Raw genomic sequence first — 17775 nt, 5'->3', positions numbered from 1 at the left:
AAAACAATAAATAATATATCCATACAATAATACAAATATAATTGCAATATAATTTGTAACTACAATCAAACAATACAAAGATAATAACTATACAAACAAGTATGAAGCACATACATATAATCAAATAAAACTATTAAATTGATTCTTGTACAAACAATTAATTTGCCCTCACTACACAATTAATACAAGTGTGAACAGTATTATAACATTATGAAATACATTGGATAGATACTAATAAGTATATCTATACAATGATTCAAATAAAATAAATAAAACCAATATATAAAATACTTTACCTAGCAAATCAATTAACAAATAAAATGTTGAACAAATACTACAATTGTGCATACTACTAGATTAACTAAAGTATGCTAGGAGACTATTATAGTAAACATAATCTAATATATCACTTATATGTAGATTGTGTTACAATGCACTATTCTTTGCAAAAGAAAAAGCAAAGAACAATAGTCATAATACTAATAAATATTCATGACATTACAATCACAACAATTCACAATAACACTGTTAACAACAAATAATACAAACACACGTTACTAACAATTTACAACGGATAATTATGTTGGCTATTAAAGAAATAATGCAACAGATCACATAGTTACTCAGGATGCATCAGAAACGATTCATTACAGAACACAACATTAATATATAAATATAAACAATAACATAAAGCAAACAAACAAACAATACATTCATGATATAATATATATATGATACACCTAAACACATAGTAAGCTGTCTGCAGCCAGATATAATATCTATACAACAAATATATGTTAGCATAAAACCTCATTGATCTCAGAATGAAGTGATCTGGCAAAAACGAATAACATTATTGATATTACAACATACGATTGATGTAAAGCTTCAATCTGAAGACATAAATCAGTTATTGCTGAATACTTAACATATATATGAATGTAAACAAATGCAGACAACAATGATTAAAGAAGGATATCATTGCAACACCAGATATACATTTTACTAGTATGATTCATTAGTTTCACAGCAAAGTAAAAAGAAATTACTAGTAATACTCGAACAAACTTAATAAATAAAACACATGCATTACAATCTTACATGGCACTCATGAGATTCTGCAGGTCTCTGAAGCATATATGATATTAATAATGATTTCAAACAATTTATTGTGAAAACAATACTGTCATTAAACAGTAAACTATGTACAAACTTCAAATTAACTCTGAACAATTTCAATCACATTGAACAGTCTACAAGACAATGAACAATGACTTAATAATATAATGATGAACAAACTACAGAACTAATGACACAACAGCAAACAAAAACTTAATAAATATCTAACAAAGTATGAAGTTAACACACAGTGGACCAAAATATACAATACAAACAACACATTTATATTATACAAATGATATTATTATATGCAATACACAAGCAAATATAATACAGACACAATGTACAATGCAGATACAATACTAATAAAAATGTTGGAACGATCTGCAAATCAAACATCTTATAGGTCTGGCCAACTTATAAATGTTTGAAGGGGAGTGGTAGCAGTACTATAACTACCCCTAAAAATAAAAATAAAAATAACTACAAATCAAATAAACGAATAGTTGCAAAACAAACATATTATTAAACTAATATATGTTTGAAGGGGAGTGTTAACATATATGGAATGACACATATAAGCAATGGACGTACCTGAGACATAGCTACATATTATATATACCTACTGAATCAACGGACAATGACGCTAAGTAGAGCAAGCCAAGTCCACTATCCCCCCTCTTTGTGTGATCCCTCTAAGCCTCTCACATAACCCCTCTCAACAGTTACATACTGTTTTGTGGACTAAAAACTATGTATTGTCGTATTTTCCATGCCATTAGAAGCACGTTCAAGGCAGTCAAAGCCCAGAGACAGGAAGAGATGCGTGCCATCCTGAAAGTAGGTTCAGGAACGATAGACAATGTAGCTGGGCAGATTTTATTAGTATTAATAATTTTCTTGTGAGAAAGTGTTGAACGATACCTGTACAAGGGATTGCTTCTCATTACACGGATTCACACTTTCTCCGAAAGGGACCTGCATCTAGACATCTTGGTTCGCATCTTTCAATCTACCTGGATGAAGACCCAACTTCCGAGAGTAAGTCGGATCAGCAAAACCTAATACCTACGGCGACTTGATAACTCTGATGAATCATGATGCTCCTGAGGTCCATATGCTGCGCAGCATGCGGCGTTGTGAAATCACATCTCAGCTGATGTAGTTTCAAGGGTGGCATAATGCTTCTAACTGAAATAACCAGAGCGGAATGTATACACTCGTAACTACAACCCCAAGGCTTTACAGTACTAGTATGCTTGGAACACCTCGTCGCCCACAATATCTGCTGCCAGCACTACTCTATATTGTCACAGCTTTGTCAGGCATATATCTACTTCTGTTTTCGGCTGGACCAGGACACTTACAAGCCTCTGGGCTCTATTCAGGACAACAAAAATCAGGTTCGTTTGTCCAATCAATCCTTACAGCAACAACATTGGTGGTCTGAACAGTATGACGTAGCCCTACATACTTTCAATGTTGAAAATCGCGAACTTGTAGCAATGCATATCGCAACGTCCATACGCTACGAGCTTAATACTACAGAAGGGGCAGAAGAGTGGAAGAGACTCGTTCCGTCACAGGGCCACGTTGTCTTTGTCAATGCAGATTCCAGGTCTTGGCCGAAGCCATACACCGTCACTTTGTTTCATCAGATGAAGTGTCTTGACATCCTTCGTGAAGCTTACCTTTCTCCTCCAGTAGAGAGACCGTCCATGCTTGTGCGACACTGTCTAAATTATCTGCGCCAGACTGTCTTGTGTAGGCCGAATCTCTGGCTGGAGTCTGTGAAGAATCCTGCAGGCCAGGCCTCACGAGAATATGACATGGTTTGCCATGACTGGACAAAAGTGTATGAGGAAGCAGAGAGGAACCAAATGGAGTTTAAGGCATGGAAGGAAAACAATGTTTCAAATGTAACTAATTACTCTTCTGATTCCTGAACAAATCTTTTGTATTAAATGTGCAGGTGAGATGCTAAAATAATGAACAGAGAATATTAATGTACTGTCAGTCTATGTGTTATCAATATTACAGTGAAAGAACACTGGTAATGGTAAGAACTGAGGTAAACAAACCCATTTGTGTGGAGGTGAAAGAATGTAGGGGAGACACAACACTTAAATTTTAAGAATGCTACTCTACTCTTTATATATGTGTTGACCCTAAGTCCCTAAGGGTCAAACACTCCCCTGCAAGCCTGAACAATCTAACTAACCTGTATGCTAAGATTAATAAGATTGATGAGGTGCTTGATCTGTGTAGTGTATAAGACTTTTGTAAGGATATCTGCTGCCTGATTCTCTGATTGAACATAGTATAGTTGCTAATGTTCAGTCCTAGACCTAATGGACCTGTTAGGGGAGATGTGTTCTCTAGGTTGATAGTACTCTCAAACTGTGAATGTAGACCTGCAGCCCTTAAACCAACTATATTCCCAAAGCTACCAGCTAGGATTTATGCTAGGAGTGTCAGTAACAGTATAGAGGGGACCCAAAGGCTCAGCAAGGGGACCCAGGCTACAACTATCCTACACAACAGAAATACAGAATGTAAGCACCAGAACATAGTCAGAACTTGTAGAACAGGCAGAGAGAGAGAGTGAGACAAGAGTAGAGTATATAGAGTAAGCCTAAGAGTATAGGACTACCTGGAGTAGACAAGATCAAGACTACAGGACCAGTCTGATCTTGTATACCTATATATACTAAACTACACAAGAGTACTCAGAGAGTATGAGCTACTAAGAATGATAAGCTACAAAGAATGAAAGAAGGGAAGGTCAAAGATAAAGGTACAAAGAATGAAGGGATGGACAAAGGGTAATAGACTATAGAATGAACAAAGAATGAAGGGGTGGTTAAAGGAATGGAATGATAAAGTAAGGAAGGGTAGTAGTAAGAGTTAGTATACATATAGTCTATAAACAGTACTCTTAAGGGACAGAAGTTCTAAGTTCTAGTACAGAAGAGTGTAGAACCCTTAGAACTGAAGGTACAAGAGTAGAGAACTGTAACATTACCCCCCCTCTAAAACCAATTGTCCCAATTGGTGAACATAGGGCTTAGTCAGCAGCTTGGACATAGGTCAGAACAGTAGGGCTTAGAAATCTGTAAGACTGAGTTTGTGTAGAGTACTAGGATGAAGCTGATAGAAATCTCAGATTGTTATAATAAGCTCAGACAATGTCCTCCTACAGCTTCCAATCCTTTAGAACATACAGTCAGCCTTCCTAGTAAACCTATCCATCCTTATCCTTCTCCTAATCCCTAGCCTGCTTCTCTAGCTACTTTACTATAACCTGGTCCTACATGTGTCTCAGAGCTTACTGTATGTAGGTGACAAAGTCAACATTCTCAGATTTGAGTCAGATCTCTTGGATTGTCTCAGACACAAAACAGGAATTGTCTAGGAGAACAAGATTTTTGTTATCATTCTCCCTCCTTTCATGACCTACTTGTCTTGAGAGTAAATCAGCTTTTGTCATTTGTGTTCTAGGTTTGTAGGTCAGTACAAAGTCATAGTCTTACAGTTCTAACATCTAACAGGCTTAGTAGCAGTTGAGCTTCTGAGGTGTCTGGAAGTACTAAAGATTAAGGTGATCACTCTAAATCTTAAACTTCTGTGTAACACTAAGGAGATATTGACACTACTCCTCTAGGGAACAGACAATTGTAAGGAGTTCCTTGTTATAGATAGGGTAGTTCTATTCTGTTACAGAGAGAGATTCTGATTAGAACACTATTAGACACTACTTTCTATCAATAAACTAGAACAGTACTACTCTGTTTACAAAGTAAACTACTACTAATACTTTATTCAAGACTTTAGTACTATTGCCTGGCCCCTTTACAATCTTACTAGTAAAGATGCTCCTTAGTAATAGAATGATCAGTAGTAGTCTGTGTTTGAGTCCCTCAAGCAGGCCATCACTAGCAAGCCTGTATTAGTAGTTCTGACAGTTGTAGACAAGTTCTAAGTTGAAGCCAACTCTTCTGGTAAACCTAAGAAATGCTTGAACCTGTTTCAGGTTCTGAAGTTGTAGCCAGTTCTAAACTACAGTTACCTTTGCCAGATTCATACAGACCTCTCCTCCACCAATTACAAAGCCTAGATAATCTACTAACTCTTGTACAAAAGAGTACTTTACTTCTTAGAGGAACAGTTTATTATCTTAGAGCTGTTGTAGAACTACTCAGATTAGTTAGTAATAGTGCTTGACTGTCTGGGTGAAGATCAGAATGTTGTCCAGATACACACTAACATACTCTAAGTTAATTAGATCTGTAAGGATGTGATTCATGAATGACTAGAATGTTGTAAGCAAGTTAGTTAGTCTAAAGAACATTATAGTCAGTTTGTACAATCTGTAATTGGTTCAGAACACAGCCTTCTACTCATCTCTGTCTTAGATCCAAATATTATTGTATCCTTATTAAACATCCAACTTAGTGAAAACCCTGAATGTATGTGTCTTATTAATGAGCTCCTGAATCAGAGGGAGTAGGTACTTGTTTTTGACAGTACCCTTATTGAGACAATAATAATCTTAGACTAGACAGAGCTTCCTATCTTTCTTTTTGACAAAGAAGAAAGGGGAGGCTATAAGGGACTTTAAGGGTTAGATCTGACTGTTCTGAAGATTTTCCTGAAGGAACTTATCAAGCACCTCCTACTTGTCTCTGTTGAGTAGGTAGACCTTACAATCCTTAGGTTAGAAACCTTTAGTCAATTCAATTGTATAGTCCTAGAGATAGTATTCAGGAAGCTAGTTGAATTCCTCTTCACTAAAGACTTTAGAGAACTCTTGAATGAAATCCAGCAGACTGAGTCTATGTACATTCTAGAGTAGAATTGTTCTGAGAGGGTTCCAGACTGGTTCTGTCTCAGACATTCTTCAGATCAACTCTATTCTGCCTTGACTAGAATATGTATCTACATATCTATCCTAGTCAAAGAAGAACAACTAGTTACCTTCATTAGAACTGTTAGTAACATTAGAAGTGTCTACATCTACTTAGAACAGTAGTGTAAGGTAGTTGTAAGACTTGAGACACTGATTAAACACAAGTGTCTACTCTAACTAGTCAATAGTAGGGTTGTAAGCCTTAAGCTATTTGAATCTGATAAAGATGTCTGTCTTTCTAAGGTTAGTAACTCTAAACTCAATACTTTCCTTATAATCCTGAATAGTCATCTGTAGTTGGACAAACTTAGTAATCTGACTATTCTGGTTCAGGGTTCTGTCTACATTATATACTAGGATCAGAAGTAGAACATGTCAAGTAAGAAGGTAGTGTTCCTACATGAAGGCCTTGTTAATGTACAAACTAGTGTATCTACTGTCTACTAGAACTATTGTTCAGATCTAAGGGAATCCTGAGAAGGGAGCCAAGAGGACAGGGACCTAGAGCTAGTACTTAGAACATTCTCTAATGAACTACTACTTGTTCTGAAGGGAACATACAGCTTGTACAGTCTTATTGTCTAAGAGGGTAAGTATATACACTAACATTTCCTTATTAACCTCTCTCTTTCAACAAGGACAGACCTATGTCCTCAGCTGTAAACTCAGCTAAGACTATCTCTACTTAATACTACAGACAAACTACTGAGTAGTAAACAGGGCTAGGTAGCATTCTGAACATTCTAAGATCTTAGAATGTAGAAGTAGTAGGTTAGATTGTACAGATTTAAACTCAGATAAAGTGTAAAGAGAAGAATCAAAAGAATCAGAAGAAATAGGAGAACTATCTACTTTTGTTTTTGACTTTTTTCTTTCTAATAAATAATTTTGTTGATTTACTTTTTCTACTTTTTCTACTTTTTCTACTTTTTCTACTTTTCTTACTTTATTTACTTCTAATCCTACAGTGTCTATTGAATCAAAAGTGACTGTTAAAAAATCTGAGTCATAGCCCTTTAGTACTGTATTTACTGTTAGGCCTCTACAAAATTCTAGAGTATGTAGTCAGAGTCTGAGAGTTCTAAGATGACTTTCAGATTTGTAGAAAAGGCTTCTTACTACAAATCCTGTTTGTCACTCATTATTACTCTAATGATCTGACAGATATACTATTACTTCTACAGACAGTTCTTAATCTAGTGCCCTGACTTTCTACAGGCAAAGTATGCTCCTTACTTTTAGGCTTCTCTAATGTTCATCAGAACAGATTGATTGTAAATTACAAGTGGATCAATCTGAGGGCTCAGAACTGTTGGAGCTGAACACATGTGTGAGTGTTCTGTACAGACTTAGTACATCCAAGTTGTAGCTTGGTTGAAGGAGATAGTGTACATCTTCTACTCAGTGTAAGTGACTAGTTCTAGCATTATTCTAAGAATCTTATCAACTAGTTCTAGGTGAAAAGCTTTTTCAAGCATTCTAATAAGGACATTATTGAACCTGAGTACTGTTGATCTCAAGTACCAGTTGAGGTAGAAGAGGTCAGTTGAGTCTGTAAGGTACAGACACTAAGAGGGGTCAAGAGTAAGAAGGAATAGGTAGATCTGAGCAGAATGTACAAGTTCTGAAGGTGACAATTAACAAGACAAGAGTAGTACAGAATGACAAAGCCACACTTCAGAACAAGGCAATATAAGACAAGACAAGGCAAGAGGGAATGTTTACTAAGGAGACTGTCAAACTACACACTAAGAGTCACAGTAGAGAGTAACTTGATTACTTAAGTATGAAATACATAAGGGTATTTATAGAAATTATCAGTCCTTTGTAGCTACTAGTCCTTTATAAACAACTCTACTACTGTCTCCTTTGTATCAACCCATCCAGGACTCCAGATCTGAGTCCCCTTTGTATTAATTGACCAGCTGTCTAAAGGCTTAGAGTCTTACCTTTGTGAATCAGAACTAGAGTCCAGAACCTAACTAGTCTAAATTGAGCAACCAAGACTATTGTGTAAGTGATAATGATGTAATTGAAGGATTACTAATGTGAGAATGATACAACTTTAATGTGACTGAGCCCTTCCAATCAGAACATATTAGAATGTACATGTTGTATGAGTGTGACAGTACAAATCCTACCTTCTAGGCTAGAATATCAAACTCCTGAAAGAAGGTATTAGTAGAATGTTTGTTCTGTTACAGAGACACAAGCTTGTTCTACACATTATACTTCTTATTCAGATTGATGAAGGAAGTACAGAGCTGTCCTATGAATTCTGAATACAAGTCATTGTTCTAAAGTCAGATTAGGCTTCCAATCTAATAGCCTTTGATCCAGTTCTAGGCCCAGGTGGCTGTGTTACCTTTCTTCATAAAGGAGAGGACAAATAGGATGTAATCAAGATCTAAGGATAGATCAGTCAAAGTAGTAGCCACATATAGTTCAACTTAGTACTAGAAGTCCTTAAAGTACTACCTATTAAAGTCTGAAGGGTAGACTACATACACTTTCTTTCTAGAACAGGCTGTAACTTCCAGAACAATTGGAACAGGTTTTAAAGGGGTTAGGGGTACATAGTTAGTAAAGGCCTCTTAGATAGAGGTCTACACATATTAAGCTAGTTTTACTTGTAACTACTAATCTAGTAGGACAGTAGGGGTAGTAGTCAGTGTAGGAGGGTCCATGTTTACACTATAAAGGAATTAGTACTAAACTAAAAGGGGTAATGAATAGAAGAAGGGTGACAAAAGTTTAAAAGGGTTTAAAAAGTTTAAAATTTAAAAATGTAAAAGGGTTAGGACAAAGAAAAGAGATTAATGTAATAGTAAGTACTAATACTTAAAATGTAGGAGAGTCATAAGGTAGTAATAGGTAGTCTTGATCTGATGTCAGTAACAGTATAGAGGGGACCTGAAGGCTTAGTAAGGGGACTCAGGCTACAACTATCCTACACAATAGAAATACAGAATGTAAGCACTAGAACATAGTCAGAACTTGCAGAACAGGCAGAGAGAGAGAGTAAGACAAGAGTAGAGTATATAGAGTGAGTCTAAGAGTATAGGACTACCTAGAGTAGACAAGATCAAGACTATAAGACTAGTCTGATCTTATACACCTATATATACTAAACTATACAAGAGTACTCAGAGAGTATGAGCTACTAAGAATGATAAGCTATAAAGAATGAAAGAAGGGAAGGTCAAAGATAAAGGTACAAAGAATGAAGGGATGAACAAAGGGTAATAGACTATAGAATGAACAAAGAATGAAGGGGTGGTTAAAGGAATAGAATAATAAAGTAAGGAAGGGTAGTAGTAAGAGTTAGTACACATATAGTTTATAGACAGCACCCTTAAGGAACAGAAGTCCTGAGTTCTGGTACAGAAGGGTGCAGAACTCTTGGAACTGAAGGTATGAGAGTAGAGAACTGTAACAAGGAGAACAAGTAGGAATACAAGAAGAGTCAAAAAACTTAGGAACTACTGTATCTACAGGCTACTTTTTATAATAACTAAATAATAAGAGTAAAGTGAGGAATGAAACTTGAGAATAAGATCAAAGAAATAATAAGAACAAATATTGTGAAGCTAACAGGCACATTAGAGGCTAGGAAGAATTAACAGAGTGTTACACATTAGAGAATATAGACTAAGAGGCCCTTACATAAAAGAGGCACAAGTTACTATATTAGGCAAGAAATAGATTGGCCACATTGTAAGGAAATGAGTACTCATTTCCTTACAGTCCTAACATTACCTCCCTCCTTAGGTTGTATGTCCTAGACAACTGAATTTAGAGGCTATTTTACTTAAGTAAAGTGTTAAAGTCTCTAAAGGTTCCTTTTAGAATGTTCAGTCATTTTAGAGTATTAGGATAGGCTTTGTAGAAATCCCTAACAGTATCCTGAGCTTGAGTAAGGTCATTTTCAGACTGCCAAGTTACTTCCTAGTATCCTACCCATTTGACAAGGAAGTAAAACTTTCCCTTGTAGAGTCAAGAGTCAAGAATAGTCTTGACTTTGTATTTAATCTTATTATTTACAAGTTCTAAAGAAGGAGGAGGAGGAGCCTTCTGAATATTAAAGACTTGAGGAACATATGGTTTGAGTAGAATCTTATTGAACACTAGGTGAATTAACTATTCTTAAGGTAGTTTAAGCTTATATACACTAGCTCTAACTTTTGAGTCAACCTTAAAGAGACTAAACTACTTGTTATCAAACTTTTTAGTAGGTCTAGTAGTCTTTATGTTCCTTGAGTCCAAACACACCATATCTCCTAGCTTGTACTATATAGAGGGGCCTGAATGATAATTATAGTACTTCTTTATAGCTTTAGTAGCTTAGTCCAGACTTTTCTTTACAAGTTTCTAAACATCTTTAATATACTTAGCTTATTGTTCAACTAAATATGTACTAGTCTTAGTCAAAACCAATCTAAAGCCTATAGAGTGTCTTCCAGAGTTAATATAGAATAGAGAGAACTTTGTAGTAGAGTGTTCTTGATTGTTATATACAAACTCAGTCATAGAAATCCATTCTGCCCAGTCTGACTGTTTATAATTAACATACAAGTAGAGATACTATTCTATCTCTTAATTAATACACTCAATTTGACTATTAGTTTGAGGATAATATACTATAGAGGGATTCCCTTTAATATAAAGAGCTTTGTAAAGTTCTCTCATGAATTTAGTATTGAATTACAGTCCTCTGTCATATATAATCTTCCTAAGTAATCTATAGAGTCTAAAGACTTAATCCCTGTACAGTCTAGCCATTCCCTCAGCTGTAACCTTTATAGTAGTAGGAAGAGTATGTATTTGCTTAGAGAAACAATCCACAATAACACAAATAGTGTTAAATCCCTTAGACTCAGACAATTCACTAATTAAATTAACAGATATTACCTACTAAGGTCTAACAAGTATATTATAAGAATGTAATGCCTTTTGTCTTATAGTGTGTAGGGATTTTGTTCTTTAGTATTTATTACAGTCTTAAACATACTTCTTAGTGTTTATCCTTATCTGTAGCCACCAGAACTCTCTCTGAATCATTTCAAGCATCTTCCTATACTCTGAATGTTCTACAAGTAGGGAATCATAATATTCCTTCAGAACTATTGGTACAAAGTCTAATAGAACATATATCTTTGAATTCCTGTACATATAGTCATTTCTAATAAGTATACTAGTTGGGTACTCCTCTCCTTTGTCTAATAATTCCTACTAAGTGTCCTAGATCTTTTACAGAATGACTTTACTGTCTGTATACACTATTCCTCTTAACTAGGAGTCTTTAATAAAGGTAACATATTTGTTATCATACTCTCCTTTATCAAATTGAGGACTTCTAAACAGTGTATCTGCTTTTGTAAGTGTTTTTCCAGGTATATACATTAAAACAAAGTTATAGTCTGCTAGTTCCATTCTCTAGTAAGTCTGTCTGTAGTTTAACTTGTAGAGAGCCTTAAAGTATGTTAAATTAGTATAGTCAGACTATACTTTAAAGGTTTGTCTCACTCCTAACAAGTACTGGTGCTAGTCCTTAATGGCTTTAATAATGGCAAGCATTTCTTTATTATAAATCTTATAATTTTGCTCTACAGAGTTTAGAGACTAAGATCTGAATGTTACAGAACACTGTACACTATTTTACTTTTGAGAAAGGACTGCTCCAAGTGTGTAATTAGACAAATCAGCTTCTACTCTAAAGAGATCATACTCATTTAGAATTGTAAGGACAGACTGTAAGCTCAATTGTCTCTTAAGCTCTTCTATAGCCTCTCTTTACTCATTTCTCTAAGTAAATGAAACCTTCCCAGTTAGTTTAGTAAGTAGACAAGCTATTTTACTATAGTCCTTAATGAATCTCTAATACTAGTTGTAGAAACTAGTAAACTGTTATAATTGCTTCAAGTTCTTTAGTTCTAGCTATTCATTAATAGGCTTTACTTTTTTCAGGTACATTCAAATCTCATTGTTCCTAATAATGTGTCCAAGATACTTAGTAGTAGATCTTTTGAATTTACACTTCTGAGGCTTAAGAAACAAGTGATTCTCTTGTAGAATTGTAAAAACTCTTTAAACTAAGTGTCTATACTCTTTAATATCTTTAGAATAGATAAGGATATTGTTTAAATAGACAACAACTAATCCCTCATTAATTAATTTACTAAAGATATTGTTTACAAAGCTCTAGAATGTAGTAGGAGCATTTGTAAGACTAAAGAACATGACTGTAGGCTCAAACAATCCTAGATTTGTTCTGAAAGCTGTCTTCTACTCATTACCCTCTCTGATTCAAATATTATAGTATCCCTAGCATACATTAAGCTTTGTAAAGTACTTAGAATCTTTGACCTTATCCAGAAGCTCTTAAATTAAAGGTAGAGAGTACTTGTTCTTAATAGTACCTTTATTAAGCTTTCTGTAATCTTGGATTAGTCTTAAAGATCTATCCTCCTTCTTAATAAAGAAGAAAGTCAATACTATAAAGGACTTTGAATATCAAATCCTTTCTAAAGCCAGATTCTCAGAAATAAAATCCTTGAGCACATCTTGTTCTCTAAGAGCTAGAGGGTACACTTTACAATCTGTAGCCTTAAAATCTAGCTTTAGATTAATAGTATAGTTCTAAGATTAATACTCTAATAATTACTTAAAGGATTCTTTACTAAATACATTCTTGTATACTTTAAGATAATAAGGGATTGTAAAAACTAGAGTAGGATTATTATCAGTTCTCCTTAGGTACTCTAGAACATCTGAATACATCTCTGGTTTATTCAAGAATATGGAACAACTGTCTAGACATCTAGTAAAGGACACAATACCTTGTCCCTAATCAATCTCTAGATTATACTTGTTTAACTAATCATATCCTAGAAAGATATTACTTAATACTAATGTAGTGACTGTCAGACAAATTGTCTCTGTATGTACTTTAACAGAGAGTTTCACTTTAACATAGTCTTTTAGGAGACCTCCATCATTACTTGTACTATTAGTATTGAAAACTAGGAAGGGATTCTTAAAAGGATATATTGTTAACTTGTTGTTCTTAACAAAACCTGTATTTATATATAATCTAGTACACTCTGAATCAATTAGAGTATGTGTATTAATGAGTCTATAATCTGTTTTAATTGTTAAGAACATATCCAGTTGTCTTCTAATGCTAGAGTAAATGTATAAAGCTTCCCTAGGAGAAACTGAGCCTACAAGTCTATAAGGGATGTTCAAAACTGTTTCTACACCTTTCACCTCTTCACAGACTTTAGAATTAATAGGTTTATTAAAGAAATAAGAGTCTTTACTGTTTAGAGTGTTATAATACAAACAATAATTGTCTATATTTGATTCAGATGTCTAGTATCAATCATTTACATAACAATAACTCTGTTCTAGCTTCTCCTCAGATAATACAGTGTTTATACTTAAGGATTGACAAAAGACTCCTCTTCCTCAATCTGTTCCTTGTCTAATTCTTTATCTATAAAGTCCCCTTCCTTTAATTCCTGTATTGTCTCTACAAAAGCAAACCTTTCCTTAGGTCCTATAACTCTGAGAATCATCCTAACTCTTTAATACTGAGAAGGACAAACTCTAGCAAAGTAACTAATCTCTCTACAAATGTAACAAGCTTAATTTTTCTTAGTATTGTTAATTAAGATGTCTATTGGTTCTCTAGCTTCTAAGAATGTTTTCCTATTAGGACTCAACCTGAAAGGATGTAAGGTCAGTTGAGAATTTGTCTATACATTTAGAGCTTTAAAATATATAGTAGAATTGGATTAAGGAGAGTTGTGAGCCTTGTTAGGAAGATTAAAGTGTAGACAACTGTCAGATTGACTACTAGAGAGTCCTCTGTGTGTAAGAGTTTCCCTGAGTCAAGTTTTATTATTGTTAATCTGAATTGTATACTTTTTCCATTCATTATAAGTACCTAGAACTAGTAATAGGTACATTAACTGATAAAGTACTTTAGGATTAAGAGTATACTAAAGTAAATTAATTAATATAGAGTTATATACTTTACTACTTAGTCTAGCTTCAGTCTTAAGAATCTCAAACTGTTAGAAAAAAACATCTGTAGAGTAATTTCCTTACTTAAGTTGTCTGAGCTTTTAGATAGTAGTTTCTTTCTTACTAGGGTTATCAAATGATTACTCTAGTTACTCTATAAGCTCTTAGAATAATTGTATGTAAAGAATTTCACCCTTATTGTCTGTGTTTTGAGTAATCTAATTTTCTACCTATACAGTAGCTGTCCCTTCCTTTAAATAAGAAAGTACAAAGAGTATCTTCTTTTTACTGTTATAAAAGGCTCTTTTATTAGTAAGGATATATAGTTGACATTCTCTTTTAAAGTTCTAATAATCCTTACCTCCTTTATACTCTCTAAGAGTAGTAGTAATCTTTCTAGAGTTTCTGTCAGTAACAGTATAGAGGGGACCTGAAGGCTCAGTAAGGGGACTCAGGCTACAACTATCCTACACAACAGAAATACAGAATGTGAGTACTAGAACATAGTTAGAACTTGTAGAACAGGTAGAAAGAGAGAGAGTAAGACAAGTATAAGGTATATAGAGTGAGTCTAAGAGTACAGAACTACCTAGAGTAGACAAGATTAAAACTATAGAACCAGTCTGATCTTGTACACTTATATATACTAAACTATACAAGAGTACTCAGGGAATAGTGAGCTACTAAGAATGATAAGCCACAAAGAAATGAAGGAAAGAAAGGTTAAAGATAAAGGTACAAAGAATAAAGGGATAGACAAAGGGTAAAAGACTATAGAATGAACAAAGAATGAAGGGGTAGACAAAGGAATAGAATAATAAAGTAAGGAGGGGTAGTAGTAAGAGTTATAGAGAGAGTCAGCCTGTATATAGTTTATAAACAGTACTTTTAAGAGACAGAAGTCCTGAGTTCTAGTACAGAAGAGTGTAAAACTTGTAGAACTGAAGGTGTAAGAGTAGAGAGTTATAACATTACCCTCCCTCTAAAACTAATTGTCCTAATTAGTAAACATTAGACTTAGTTAGTAGTTCAGACATAGGTTAGAATAGTAGGGTTTAGAAATCTGTAAGGTAGAGTTAGTACAGAGTACTCAGATAAAGTTGATAGAAGTCTCTAATTACTTTAGTAGTATGAGTAAGATTCTTAGCAAGTTTCTAAGTGTGTTCTTCAACTGAGTACTCTTTCTAGTAAACAAGGAACTTAAGCTTTCTGTACACTAGCTTAGTATTTACTATATACTCTACTTTATATTCTAGTTTGAAACTAATGAGTTCTAGTAGAGACAGTAAGGGTCTTTATTGTAAAGGAAAACCTGAATCATAGTACTGAGACAATAGAACCTTGTTAAACACTAGGTGTATGTACTTTCAGGTTGTTAGAAGTTAGAGTTTGTAAGTAGAGGTACTAACCTTCTTTTTAATGACAAAGGGTCTAAAGTACTTGTTGTCCAACTTCTTCATTAAGTAATCTATAGTCAGATTAGTAGCTTCTAGTATAACTTTGTTACTAGGCTAGTAATCCTTAGCTACAGACCTTTTCCAATCATAGTTATTAGATTGTACTCTAGATTAGGAAATCCCTAATTGTCTTATATAGAGTTACTATACTTGGAATGTCTCAGACTATCAGACTTTACTATGTAGTATATAAGGTAGACACTTGCTTAATGTCTCAATAAGAGAGAGTACTTGGGGCACTCCTACTATACTTATTAAAAGGTTATAAGCCTTAGTACCTATTGAATACTCTTATACACTTGCTCTCACAGAACACCTTCACCTCCTACTAGACCACCAAGCCTAAGACCTCCCTCTTCCCCCAAACCCATTACAATGTTGTCTACAGCACATACCTTTGTTAATACTATAATGAAGGACTCTGACATTACAAAGTTCTTTAAGAGAACAGAAAAGTTAGTTAGGGTAAAGGGATACAAGATATAGTACTTGTACATACACAGTACACTTACTACTATGATACTCTTAGACTATCTAGAGCACAATCCCCCTTCCTCTGATGATGCTAGTATACATACAGGCAATGTTTTGTATCACTGTATAATGAAAACAATAACTGATACAATTTATACAAACTTCACAACACATACAAGTGTTAGAAGTCTTATGAAGGCACTTTCTGAACAATATAATGTTCAAACAACAATGACACATGCTGTAGACATATCTACATTGTTTACAGTAAAAGAGTATGTATCACAGTTTGATAAGATGTTAGGTAACATTGAACAAATCTACAGACAGTTGTCTACACATAATAAAACCCCTAATGACAATACATACATCTCAGCAATTAACCTTACTACTCCTCATGAGTATAGATGGGTAGTAATGATGCTAGACAGGCAGATTACCTATTATAATCAACTACTAACAGTTACAGCAGCTCAGAAAGATGTTCTGACACTAGCTAAGTTGATACATGAATTACAAAACACATATACTAAGTATTATTCTCAGTACTCTCAAACAAAACAAGATACTGAATGAGACAGTCTACAAATGAAAGGCAAAAGTGTAGCTAAAGGCAAAACAAAGCCTTATAATAAAGTTAAATGCTACAACTGTAATAAGTACAGGCATATGTTAAAAGACTGCTAAAATCCTCTAACAAGTAAAACAATGGAAGCTCAAAAGAAAAAGCATAGGTAAACAGCTACTGCTTCTACTACTACTACTACACTATCTCAACCTACACTTAATACAGTAGTATTCATTAGAGACAATAATGAAACAGTATTCATTAAAGACATTAATGAAACACTGATGCTAGAGTCTGCAATTGTAGAAGCCTCAGTATCAAGTTCTAGCAGCTTACCTGTTCAATCTGCTCTATGTGCTGAATCTACTCTATCTACTGAATCTGACATATTTTCAGCATTTGAAGTATAAGAGGATAGTGTCATACAAGTAGACAACTTCATGAACTCATTTGACAATATGAAAGAAGTCATTAAGGAGTTCAATTACAATCCAAACATATGTATCAATGTAATACATTACAATAATACTGAACTAATACATTGTATTGATATATTGGACTCTGGTACAAATGTACACACTACTCTGTACTTGTTCTGTCTTACAAATGTTCAGAACTCAACCCTAATAAATGTTACAATTGTGAATAAATTGTCATTCACACTTAGTAAAAGTAGAGTGATGACATTTAACATAAAACTATAAGACAAAGCCAATGAGCATACTAAGGTGAATACAATTTCACTACAAAACATATACTATTATCCCAATCTGAACTTCACACTTGTTAGTGAAGCACTATTATGTAAAGTAGGATATGTTTTAATGAAAACAAACAATGAATGTATTATTTATTCTCCTACTCATACAAAGATTAGTGAAATACATATATGAAATAACTTGTATATGATAGTTTCTCATCATAATAAACAATCTATTAATGCAATCACTATTGTTGATTTATATTGATGAATGGGTTATGTCAATTTCAATTACTTGCACAAACTCATACAAGAGTATTCTGAGATTATAAGTCAAAGGATAACAGACAATAAAAATGTACAGTGTACAGATTGTATCAAAGCAAACATACAACACAATGAAATACCAAAAATACAAACAACACCTCTTACACAATCTTATAGAGATTATCTCCACATTGATATTTGGGGACCTGCCCTAGTACAAGCTTACAGCAAGTATGAATATCTTTTTACC

General features: G+C 34.1%; 1 protein-coding gene across 1 annotated transcript; it reads left to right on the top strand.

Moving 5' to 3' along the window:
* Nucleotides 1-2618: 2618 nt before the first annotated feature.
* FOMMEDRAFT_93219 (uncharacterized protein) lies at nucleotides 2619-3065 on the top strand (the record flags this gene model as incomplete). The annotated part of the gene is made up of 1 exon (XM_007269873.1): nucleotides 2619-3065. A coding segment is annotated over one exon (447 nt), but the record flags the coding sequence as incomplete, so codon positions are not given.
* Nucleotides 3066-17775: the final 14710 nt, after the last annotated feature.

This window comes from Fomitiporia mediterranea (genome assembly GCF_000271605.1).
Source record: "Fomitiporia mediterranea MF3/22 unplaced genomic scaffold FOMMEscaffold_11, whole genome shotgun sequence".
Taxonomy (NCBI): domain Eukaryota; kingdom Fungi; phylum Basidiomycota; class Agaricomycetes; order Hymenochaetales; family Hymenochaetaceae; genus Fomitiporia; species Fomitiporia mediterranea.
The sequence above is the reverse complement of the archived record's forward strand: the minus strand, read 5'-3'. Positions and strand labels throughout refer to the sequence as shown.